This window comes from Morone saxatilis, unplaced genomic scaffold (genome assembly GCF_004916995.1).
Source record: "Morone saxatilis isolate NCDOM2014 unplaced genomic scaffold, NCSU_SB_2.0 Contig0, whole genome shotgun sequence".
Classification (NCBI taxonomy): domain Eukaryota; kingdom Metazoa; phylum Chordata; class Actinopteri; family Moronidae; genus Morone; species Morone saxatilis.
The window spans coordinates 13,287,874-13,298,231 of NW_023339650.1; the positions used below are offsets into that span (position 1 = coordinate 13,287,874).

The 10,358-nt window shown below is 40.3% G+C and overlaps 2 protein-coding genes across 2 annotated transcripts in view; one reads left to right on the plus strand and one right to left on the minus strand.

Moving 5' to 3' along the window:
- Positions 1-55: 55 nt before the first annotated feature.
- uba5 (ubiquitin-like modifier activating enzyme 5) lies at positions 56-3,951 on the plus strand. The gene is made up of 12 exons (XM_035654364.1): positions 56-527; positions 674-719; positions 1,183-1,272; positions 1,387-1,496; positions 1,587-1,673; positions 1,765-1,849; positions 1,962-2,066; positions 2,178-2,305; positions 2,419-2,554; positions 2,663-2,741; positions 2,860-2,966; positions 3,384-3,951. The coding sequence occupies exons 1-12, from the start codon at positions 364-366 to the stop codon at positions 3,459-3,461; spliced, it is 1,215 nt and encodes a 404-aa protein (XP_035510257.1). The 5' UTR covers positions 56-363; the 3' UTR covers positions 3,462-3,951.
- A 174-nt stretch (positions 3,952-4,125) lies between these two features.
- Positions 4,126-10,358, minus strand: part of nphp3 (nephronophthisis 3) — an 18,292-nt gene continuing 12,059 nt past the window's right edge. Inside the window, exons 8-24 of the mRNA XM_035656855.1 lie at positions 10,068-10,237; positions 9,834-9,977; positions 9,621-9,718; positions 9,401-9,503; positions 9,189-9,271; positions 8,377-8,515; positions 8,046-8,210; positions 7,805-7,899; positions 7,593-7,715; positions 7,317-7,506; positions 6,860-7,101; positions 6,541-6,616; positions 6,314-6,441; positions 5,950-6,190; positions 5,713-5,838; positions 5,430-5,545; positions 4,126-5,335 (exon numbers count right to left, since the gene is read on the minus strand). Of these exons, the coding sequence (XP_035512748.1) occupies positions 5,167-5,335; positions 5,430-5,545; positions 5,713-5,838; positions 5,950-6,190; positions 6,314-6,441; positions 6,541-6,616; positions 6,860-7,101; positions 7,317-7,506; positions 7,593-7,715; positions 7,805-7,899; positions 8,046-8,210; positions 8,377-8,515; positions 9,189-9,271; positions 9,401-9,503; positions 9,621-9,718; positions 9,834-9,977; positions 10,068-10,237 (2,408 nt within the window). The 3' untranslated portion in view covers positions 4,126-5,166. The remainder of the gene's footprint in view (positions 5,336-5,429; positions 5,546-5,712; positions 5,839-5,949; positions 6,191-6,313; positions 6,442-6,540; positions 6,617-6,859; positions 7,102-7,316; positions 7,507-7,592; positions 7,716-7,804; positions 7,900-8,045; positions 8,211-8,376; positions 8,516-9,188; positions 9,272-9,400; positions 9,504-9,620; positions 9,719-9,833; positions 9,978-10,067; positions 10,238-10,358) is intronic.

The following is a 10,358-nucleotide window of genomic DNA, read 5'->3' on the forward strand; positions in this document are numbered from 1 at the left end:
TTTACGGATGCGCACACCGACGCAATATCCGGACAAAGTCGTTATATGTATGGTAATATTTGACTGATATCCAGTCGCTTTAAAAGCAATAAACAGAAATAATTAAACTCTCAGTTCAAATCCTCGAAATAATATTAAAACAATCTTCTAATAACGTAGGAACATTTTACGCTGCTTGTGCTCGTTTTCTACACGGACGTTGTTTACGGTATCACCCACCCAGACAGCTGATTGTAGTTGTGAAGACGTGTACTTTCTGTGCTGGTTGAGCCGTCTACACAGCACACATTTGTATTTTTATTCGTAACCCCACGTTACGTTCACATTGTCTACTGTTAATTGTGTACTTTAGTTCGCCCCGTAATGGCGACAGTCGAGGAGCTGAAGCTGCGGGTGAGAGAGTTGGAAAATGAATTGATAAAGTGTAAGCAGAAGCAGTGTGCCGTGGAGGATGCCCAAAACCAGGAGCTTCACAGACCGAAGATTGACAAAATGAGCGCCGAAGTTGTGGATTCCAACCCATACAGGTGACTATTTTTTATTAAATCTTATTATTTTAGCTTTTGACAGATTTTGTCGCGACCGCCGAGAAGGCTACGCCTTTTGAGTCACTCATCCCATATGGTGGTACTTCATAGACCACAAGCTAATCTCAGCTGTGTTCTCATTGCAGTCGGCTCATGGCTTTAAAGAGAATGGGCATCGTGGATGATTATGAGGTAGGATATTTAAGGGTTGTTCGTTTTTGCCATGCAGCACTTGAGTTTGTGGTTGCTGCTGTATTCCTAACAGAAAAATTATAATAAGGAAATGCAAAAGGTGTGGAAAGAACTGATCTTGTTCTTGAAACTTATATTATTTTATTTAAACTAATACTAATGTATATTTTAGTGCGTTCAAATGCAGGTGTAAAGCTTTTTTTTATATACTGATGGGTACCTTAAAGTTGTTAATTGATTTTTAAAGCCCATATTTGTGCTGTTAATAATAAAAATAAATGATATAAATAAATAAAAATAATAATTTCCACAGATGGCCAAATGTCAGCACTGAAAAATAGATTTTGACCATTATATTTTAAATATCAGTAATTTTTACAGTTATAAATATCTATCAGAGCTCCCCTAAAATGCCCCTAAGCATTGTGTAGGATGGATAATCATCTGCAAACTTTGTTGACAGAAAATCCGGACATTCACAGTCGCAGTGGTTGGTGTCGGAGGAGTTGGGAGTGTGACAGCTGAAATGCTCACTAGATGTGGCATTGGTAAGGTAATACAAACTCTTTTTTGTTTGTTTTTTCTTCTGCATCGCCTTATACCTGTTCATCTTGTTCAGTAGATTGTGTGCCTGTGCTTACCCCAGTCTTGTCTATGCTTGTCACAGTTGCTCCTCTTTGACTATGATAAAGTAGAGCTGGCCAATATGAACAGGCTGTTCTTCCAGCCTCACCAGGCAGGCCTCAGTAAAGTGGAAGCAGCAGAGCACACACTCAGGTACACTGTTGTTTATAGTAATCCACTTTTGCCCCCAAACAGAGACATTTGGTTTCTTTTTTCTCACGTGTTGCTCGATTTACTCAACAGGAACATCAACCCAGATGTGTCATTTGAGACCCATAACTATAACATCACCACAATGGAAAATTTCACACATTTTATGGAGCGCATCAGGTGGGCACTCCTATCCTCCACTTTCTAGTTTTGCTATTCTCTCTCCTCAGTGCTACAGGCCTTTACAGCAAATGATTCTGTGTTTTGTCAGTCATGGGGGGCTGGAAGAAGGGAAGCCCGTGGATTTGCTCCTCAGCTGTGTGGACAACTTTGAGGCCAGAATGGCCATCAATACAGTAAGAGCATCACTGTCACTAAGAGCATCACTGTCACAAAGAGCAGAGCGGTTAAACACTGTGTTTTGTACTTGTTAATCGTGAAGTGTTAATTTTGTCCTGTCCCTCTCAGGCCTGTAATGAACTAGGTCAGATCTGGATGGAGTCTGGTGTCAGTGAGAACGCTGTATCAGGACACATCCAGCTCATCATTCCTGGAGAGACGGCATGCTTCGCTGTACGTCCACACACAATTTGACATTGTTGTTTGCACCAAAAAGATGTTGATCCACCACTGCAACATTCAGAAAGAAAACTATAGTACTTACATTGTAATATGCTTTGTTAGTGCGCTCCTCCTCTGGTGGTGGCAGCCAACATCGATGAGAAGACCCTGAAAAGGGAAGGTGTGTGTGCTGCCAGCCTACCAACAACAATGGGCGTGGTTGCAGGCATCCTTGTGCAAAATGTCCTCAAGTAAGATATTGTTTATAGCCAATTTGGAAACCTAAACGTGTATAGTTATACATATTATATTATGTATACAATGTATGTTAAGTAAAACATTGTTAATTGTATTCCCTCTTTAGGTATCTGTTAAAGTTTGGCACTGTCAGTTATTATCTTGGCTACAATGCCATGCAGGACTTCTTCCCCACCATGGCTATGAAAGCCAACCCCACGTGTAATGACCGCCACTGCAGGAGACAACAAGAGGAGTACAAGGTGTGTGTGCTTGCTTTTTGTATTCAAGTAGTAGAATGTAGGACCGACAAGGCGCTGTGCCAGTTGGGAAAGCTGACTGTGTCTATCTGTGTGAATTTTTCCCTCCAGAAGAAAGAAGCCGAGCGGCCAAAGGTTGAAGTTGTACAGGAAGAGGAGGAGGAGGTTGTACATGAGGACAATGAGTGGGGTGAGCAACAAACAAGTCTTTCAGCTGTCAGATCTGATCAGTTTGCTTAGATTTTCCATTGTACAACATAATACGATATTGCCTTATTTGTATTAACACACACAATTGTGCCGTGCAGGTATCGAACTAGTATCAGAGGTGACTGACGCGGAGTTACAGGCTGCATCAGGCACCGTGCCTGACCTCCCAGAAGGCATCACTGTGGCTTACACCATTCCAGCTGAGGTTAGTATTGTGTAACACAACACAGCTTTGAAGCTTTGGTAGCTTTTACGTGTTTGAGCTCATTAAATTAAAATGCTTATGTGATACATGATTATTGCTGACCTTTTTGTGAAGTTTTTAAATAGTAATAGTAAAGTCAGTTAAATATTTACTAAGACAGATGACCTCAGGCAAGTTTCTAGCCTCCAGTTTTATTTTTATTCCATACTGACCTAAAGACTGACTGGAAGGCAGGTAATCAATCTAAAAATCATGATGCTGTGGAAGGTGGTCAGCAATAATGTAAGGGATATGGATAATTGGCAAAATCGTGAAAAGAAATTCTTTAAATTCTACCATTTTGACACAAATATTTGATAGTGGTTTGTTGACTCAACTAAATTCTGATAGTATTTTGTTTTCTCGTGTTTGAACCAGACTGCACCATGTGGAGACACAGTGGAGGAGACTGAACAAAGCCTAGAAGACTTGATGGCTCAGATGAGAAAGCTGTAGGCAGAAATCTGACGATATATTTCTGCTATTCAGATCAGATATAAGCCTTTTCTCACGTCTATTCCTTTGCTTTCTTTGATAACAAGCATCATCATGAAAAAGCCAACTAATGTCAAATAAACAATTACAGAATTCTTCTGAAGAGGGGAAACGCATGAAAAGTGCTGCTAATGGCATTTCACTCAACACAAAACATGCAAAAAGCAGTCAAATGTCTAATTTGCTGATTTACTGGGAAGGTGTTGTTGTGCACTTGGATTTGCTACAGTTGCTAATGAAAAGTCTGTAAACCTAGAATAATGTCACTGTTAATGCATTAACATGTATCACAATGTGTATTTTTCTACGGTTCTGATTAGTGAATGAGTGTCCCTTACCTTTAATGTATGTGCTCTGTCATTCACTCAGCTTTAAGAAAACATCTACTGCAACAGAACTGATCAACAATGTTTAAGTTGTCTCAATAAAATATTTATTAAATGGAATACAAGCTTCTCAGTATGTTGGATGGGATTTGTTGTTGTCCTGTACAGCTTTTACACCTTTTACAGATTTTACATTAATACATGAATATATAAAAACACTTAAGATACATTGTATGTATTATATTTGGCAATGAAACAGTAGGTTTGGTGTCCCCTTTGGATTGATGTACATTCAGTCAGACAATAAATCATTATTTTATTCGTACTTCAACTTGCACATTCATGTGGTACTATCGTGGTTTAGCAAATCCCTTCAAATCCTTTTTGTAAATGAATAAATAAACAGAAATTTTGTTTTGCATAAGCACACCATGAAATCAGTACCAGAGGTGATGTTTTCTCAGATATGGTCTAGTCTTATTGTAGGAGGACACCTATTACCTTGGGCTCTACATTTTCTACTTATTACTCTTATACTTAATACTGGTAGGTAAACATTATGTAGTGTAAACAAATGGTATCTTAACATATAAAACATACCAATTTTTCACAACATGCACATTTGATTTTAGAGACAGTGGCTTTCTATAATCATTCAGAAAATCTGGAATGTAGAAAACAATCTATTTGAGGTCTGAGAAGTTTGGTAAGAGATAACAGCATGATCAGACTGAAAATGTTTAATAGTTCATATTTCATTTCTGTAAAAGATGCCTGAGAAGCCCCGTTTACTGGATTTTAGGGGTTTCATTTGAAATCAAATTTGTAACCTGTATCCTTAATTCACAAAAATATGAGTTTTGAAAAAGTGCATAGAGTAATATCTACTGTACAATAAAGCATTGAATATGCCTGGTTATTAATCATGTTTTATTGGTTAGGTTATGTCAGACCCTCATGGCATTCCATTCTGTTCCTATTTTGATGATATACAATTTGAGGCATGTAAATAGAAATTAAGTGTTTGAGTCTGAGTTAACACAAGTGTAAACCTGAGTTCCAGGCCATAAAAAAAAATTGATTAATTTAAAGGAAGTTCAAAGTTCCTTATGTTGTAAAATATTTATAAATACTTTTGGCAAATACACAGGTTTCACAGACTAATACGGCAGGTACAGTATATTTGACCATACCCTAAACTTCCAACAGTCACAGTGTGATGACCAGGATTGTTCCCTTTTTGATAAAACCATGGGGATCTGATGTTTTTATTATTCTATGGTAGTTAGAGCTGTCAAAACAGCTTTTATTGTTCTGTGGCACTAAGTGGTTGAACAGAGTCACCTCGGGGCATGTGGGACGGCAGCAGGTCCCCTCAGACTAAATGTGTCCCCACTGGAGGAGTGGCGGGACAGGGCGTTTCCACACACCAACGATGGCTCTGCCTCCTTTATCTCCATTGCACGTTTGTAAAGCTCTGCTGCCCTTTCGAAGTCACCTTCTTCGTAGCTATTCACAAAAGGACCAAAAAATAATTGTAATACAACATTAATGATTAATCTTCTGATTAGCCAAATGTTGAATGTAACCTCTACTACTGTACCTTAGCACAGCCAGGTTTTTTAGGGTCTCTCCGACACGTGGATGTGAGCGCCCCAAACTATCCTCATACACTTTCAGCGCTCGTTCATAAAGAGGCAAGGCTTCACTGTGCTTCTTCTGCCAAAGACAAAGAAAATTACAGTTAACTGTGCTCTATAGAACCTAAAATACAGCTACACATGCTCATAATAATCAAATAAAAAATATATATATACGTAAGTATGCAAGTTGGGATTAGGTTTTGATTATGTACAGACTGAATAAAGTATGATGAGCATTCTCACTAGTTGGCAGTAGATTACAGCCAGATTGACCAGAGCTGTGGCCACACTGGGGTGTTTGGGCCCAAAACTTTTTTCCCTGATTTCCAGAGACAGCTCATACAGCGGCACTGCCTTTTCCAGCTTCCCCTGTAAAACACACACATGCTCAAGTCAGATTCTCAGCCAAACACAAAATGAGTCGAATCTTCAACAGACAGAATATTAAAGTTTCAGTGTCAACAGGGACACTTGTCTCACTCTGCGTTTATAGAGCATGGCCAGGTGTTTGAGTGTGTATGCCAGCGAGGGGTGGTCCGGGGACAAGGCCTTCTTGCGGATGTCTAGCGCCCTCTCATACATGTCCTCAGCTGTCTCATACTCCCTCCTCTCGGTGTGCAGTGCAGCCAGGTTGTTCAGTGACTGAGCGCAGTCTGGGTGATCTGGACCGAGGACACGTTGACGCATCTCCAGAGAGCGGGTCAAGAACATCTTGGCAGCACTAGTGAGGGCCAAGAGAGGGATTTTGGTAGACATAAAAATGACTAAAGAAACAAAAACAGAGTGCAGAATGTGTAACATGTCTTCCTTTGTGTGCATGCCAGCTATAACATGTGTGCCTTACTCCAGGTTGTTTTGGAGGTAGTACAGGACGCCCAGTTCATTGAGTGTTTTGGCACAGTCTGCAGAGTCTTTTCCCAGGGTCAGCTCTTCCAGCTGTAGGGCTCTGCGTCTCAGCAAAGTGAAGCCATACTGAAGGGTGGATTAGACAAAATGCATGTGCAACTGATTGATGACTGATTAAGTGAGTATGACAAAGCATGTGGGTATCTGTGCTTGCAACATTCTTACCATATGACCTTTCTGGCGAGCAGTCTTCTGACGAATCTTCACTGACATCTTCCCAAGTTTCTCTGCTTGTTCATACCTGATTGTAAAATTGCCAGGTGTAAGCCATTAAAGATGTTTTCTAAATGGAATCCTGCACTGACAGTGTCACTGACTGTTTTAGTTACTCTTAACTTTTAATAGGATCATAAGATTATCAACACAGATGGGGATGCCTCTTTGTACAACACATCGTTTGGCAGGAACAACAAATAAACTATATTACATGAACAACCATTATAAATCATGTTAAGCATATCAACACCAAGAGGGAACCATTTACTTGTTTTGTTTCTGGTACAGCATGGCGAGTGACTCCAGCTCGCGTGCCACGCTGACATGCTCAGCTCCGTAGGCGTTCTCACTTATCTCCAGGGCCTGCTTGTACAGCTGCTCAGCATTGCCATACTTCTTCCACTGAACATAAACCCCGGCCAGCTGGTGCAGGGAGCGAGCGACGCTGGGATGGTCCGGGTCCAAGGCTGTCTCCCTAATCTCAAGGGACCTCTGCAAGGGGGCTACAGCCTAGACAACATAATCAGATTCATATGCAATTGTCAATATGTGCACTTTCCTAGGAGAGAACACGGTAAACATAAGGGCACTTAATAAACCTATGTAAACAAAATAAGAAAACTACCATATAAGGTAAAGCAGAAAAGTAATGTGTGGGGAACAATAAACATGTTTTTTTAGTTATTTCAAAGCTAATACTAAAATATTGTAACCATGTACACTACCTGACTAGGGAGACCAAGGTCTTTGAGGAAACGTCCTAGGGTCTCATACAGGTTTGCCAGCTTGGTCATGCCATCTTCGCTCTCACAGCTCTTCTCATAGTGTTTCAGGGACTCAAAGTACTCAGTGGCCATGGAGCTTTTGTCTTTGCCCACATACTGCCAATAGGCTAGTAGCTCAGAGAAGTGACCCCTAGAAAAACATATATCTGTAAGACTATACCTGAATAATTGTGGCAGGATTTGTAATATCAGCTTGTGTGTATGCATATTTTATACCTCTTGTAGAGGTTTTGGGAGACAAACAGGTTCAGGAGGCTAAGCTGTAGTTTAGTCCTATCCTCCTGTTGTTGTAGAAGCCAGGGCAGCTCATCTGCAACACGCCAAGTCACACGGTCCTGGCTACACACACACAAACAATGAAATGAGTTGAACTAACAGAATAATGTGAGTTGTGCTGTATGAGGAGAAGATGACTTCTCTTAAAACACCTGAGTTGCTGACTGAAGTAATGTATGAGTTTCTCTCTGTAAGCAGCAGAGCTGCTTCCTCCGCCCAGAAACTCCAACCTCACAGCTTCCCAAGCCTGAAAGACAAACGCACATAAAAAACAAAAACATATGACAAAACAAATGATCTATTCATACAGTTTCTGTCCCATGAATACCATTTTTTACGCATTTTTTAATGACTTTGTGCTCTATTATATTCTGCTGGCCAAAGTCTGATTACCTGCAGGTGCTGAAACCTGATGAGCCCACAACGGAGAGTTACAATGCAGAGTCTGTTCAGACGGTAAAGCAGAGAGGACAGGACAGGAAACTCCACATCTGGGAAATGATCTAGCACCTCTGATTCGCTCACTCCATTATGGCTGGCACATACAAGGCACAGAATCTAAGCAGAGAGAAAAAACACAAGCACTTATTCCTCTGCCACAAAGAAAGCACAATGTAAAGAAAAAAAACAAATCTTATGTGAATGACACACTTTACCATTTAAGATTAATTAAATAATGATGAGAAAAGAGACGTTTTTGTTATTTTGTCTGGACATATATCACCTCTCTCATAATGTGTCGCTCTCTGTCTGTGTTGAGGGAGTTCAGCGTTATCTTGAGCGCCTGGCGGTAGAGTGACATGGTGTCCTGACACTGTAGACACTGCTCCAGGCTCTTCTCCAGTGACCAACATGATATACTGCTGGGCAGTAACAAAACACGGCAAAATCAACAAAAATTTTAACATATGTACCCAGACATTCAGAGAAGTCAACAATAAACTTAAGAAAAGTGAACTGCTTTTAAGCCAAATTGTTTAAGAACATTATGGAACAAGATTTTAGAAATGTTTTTTTTTATGTTTTAATTGTCTAAATGTGAGTGAGAGTTTGAAGCTGTTAGCTGCTGCTGCTGCACTTCCCAGCTGCCATTGCAGCCAGTTGCTGCCACCTTTGGTGCCACTGCAAGCTACTGTAAATAATGGATGCTGAATTACACAAGAAGCTAAAGCTGAACGCTGCAAGAAATTACTGAAGCAATGCTGAAAATGGCTGAAAAACCAGTTGTCCATTGAAATGCAGTGCTTTGAAAACTTGGAAGCTGAAATGTAAAACTGGAGCTGGGAACTAAAGCGCATTAGCTGAAGAAGCAGAAGTGATGAAAAAAAAAAAAAACTAAATTAAACAGAGCTTTAGACCTATAAAGCAGACATATAAACACATTTAAAAAGGTATAACAGTTTGCAAAAAATGCTTTTCAACTTATACATATTTATATATACATATATACCTGAGCCTGTGACCAGACCATACTGGATGGGAAGAAAAGAGTATTTATTTAATACATTTAGAATTGTGAAACCAAGGGTGGCTAACCTGATGATCATCCTTGCCAGTAGTGTAACATACAATGCATTGCAAGTTGATGCAGAGCGACAGTGCCTTTCCAGCTTCTTCTCCTGAAATAAAGAAATAACATTTAAGTGTGGCATTCTCACAAAAAACATACCCCTGCTAACGATTCCAAATGTCTTTCCACACTTTCAAATCTCTTCAGAGTTTTTACAAAAAGAGGGATGATAACTGACCTCGTCCTTGGTAAATTTGAGATCCATGCTCTGGCACTCTGCATTAACAAGGCTTCTGACCTCTCTGGGACTCAGTGGGTCTAAGTGGAGTGTGGGCCACAACCTTGTGGGCCAACAGACATGGTCAGTGAATTATAAATGGCAATTTTCTACAGGACCATATTTAGAAATATTTACAACTGCATGGCAAATGCATGGTAATTCACACAGAGTGTCTCACCTCCAAGCTTGAGGACACGTCTCTACATTGACAGACACCACCACTCTGACATTAACAGGGAGTGGGTCAATGAGCCACTTCATGTGTCTTTCTGCTTGCTGAAAAAAAGGAGAAAAGTAGTAGTAGTTTTATTCTGAATTATTCTAAAGGCAAAAGTAAAGTAAAGTGTTAAGTAAATGTTTAATTTGGGTTAAAAAAAGAGAGGAGGTATACTTGTATTTGGTCAATGGAGTCAATGATGATGATGATGTTTCCTTGATGCCGTGCTGATAGTCTTTCAAGCCAGCGGGGAAACTCCTCCAAGATCTTACTGGGCTCCATGGACAAGCCAGAAATGGACCAGAAGTGCTGCAGCAGCTATGTGACCACAGACAGACAGAAAAGTAAGACTGAGTGTCTTTACTGGAAGTAAGCCTATGGAAGCGCTAATAAGAGACACCCCCTTACTTTGACTGTGAGGCGTTTGATAATGAGAACTGGCTCTGAGCTTGTAGAAAGTGGCCGACCGACGAAATGATAAAGGAACAAGGTGTTCGGGGACTGCTTCTGCTGCTGCTCAATCCTGTAAAAAACAAACAAAAAAAACATACAAAATGTCCTGTACCATGATGACACCCCTGCTTAGAGTATGCCTGACAGCAACATATACAGAAAAAAAATTATAAGGATATAAGGATGCAACTTTAACAAAGTGGGACTTATGAAGTTCTTAGGGTCCATCGAGGGGGTCGATGTGGA

Coding starts and splice junctions, on each gene's coding strand:
- uba5 (XM_035654364.1), top strand. CDS start 364: ATGGCGACAGTCGAGGAGCTGAAGCTGCGGGTGAGAGAGTTGGAAAAT. Junction 528..673: donor GTGGATTCCAACCCATACAG/GTGACTATTTTT, acceptor TTCTCATTGCAG/TCGGCTCATGGCTTTAAAGA. Junction 1,273..1,386: donor CTAGATGTGGCATTGGTAAG/GTAATACAAACT, acceptor TGCTTGTCACAG/TTGCTCCTCTTTGACTATGA.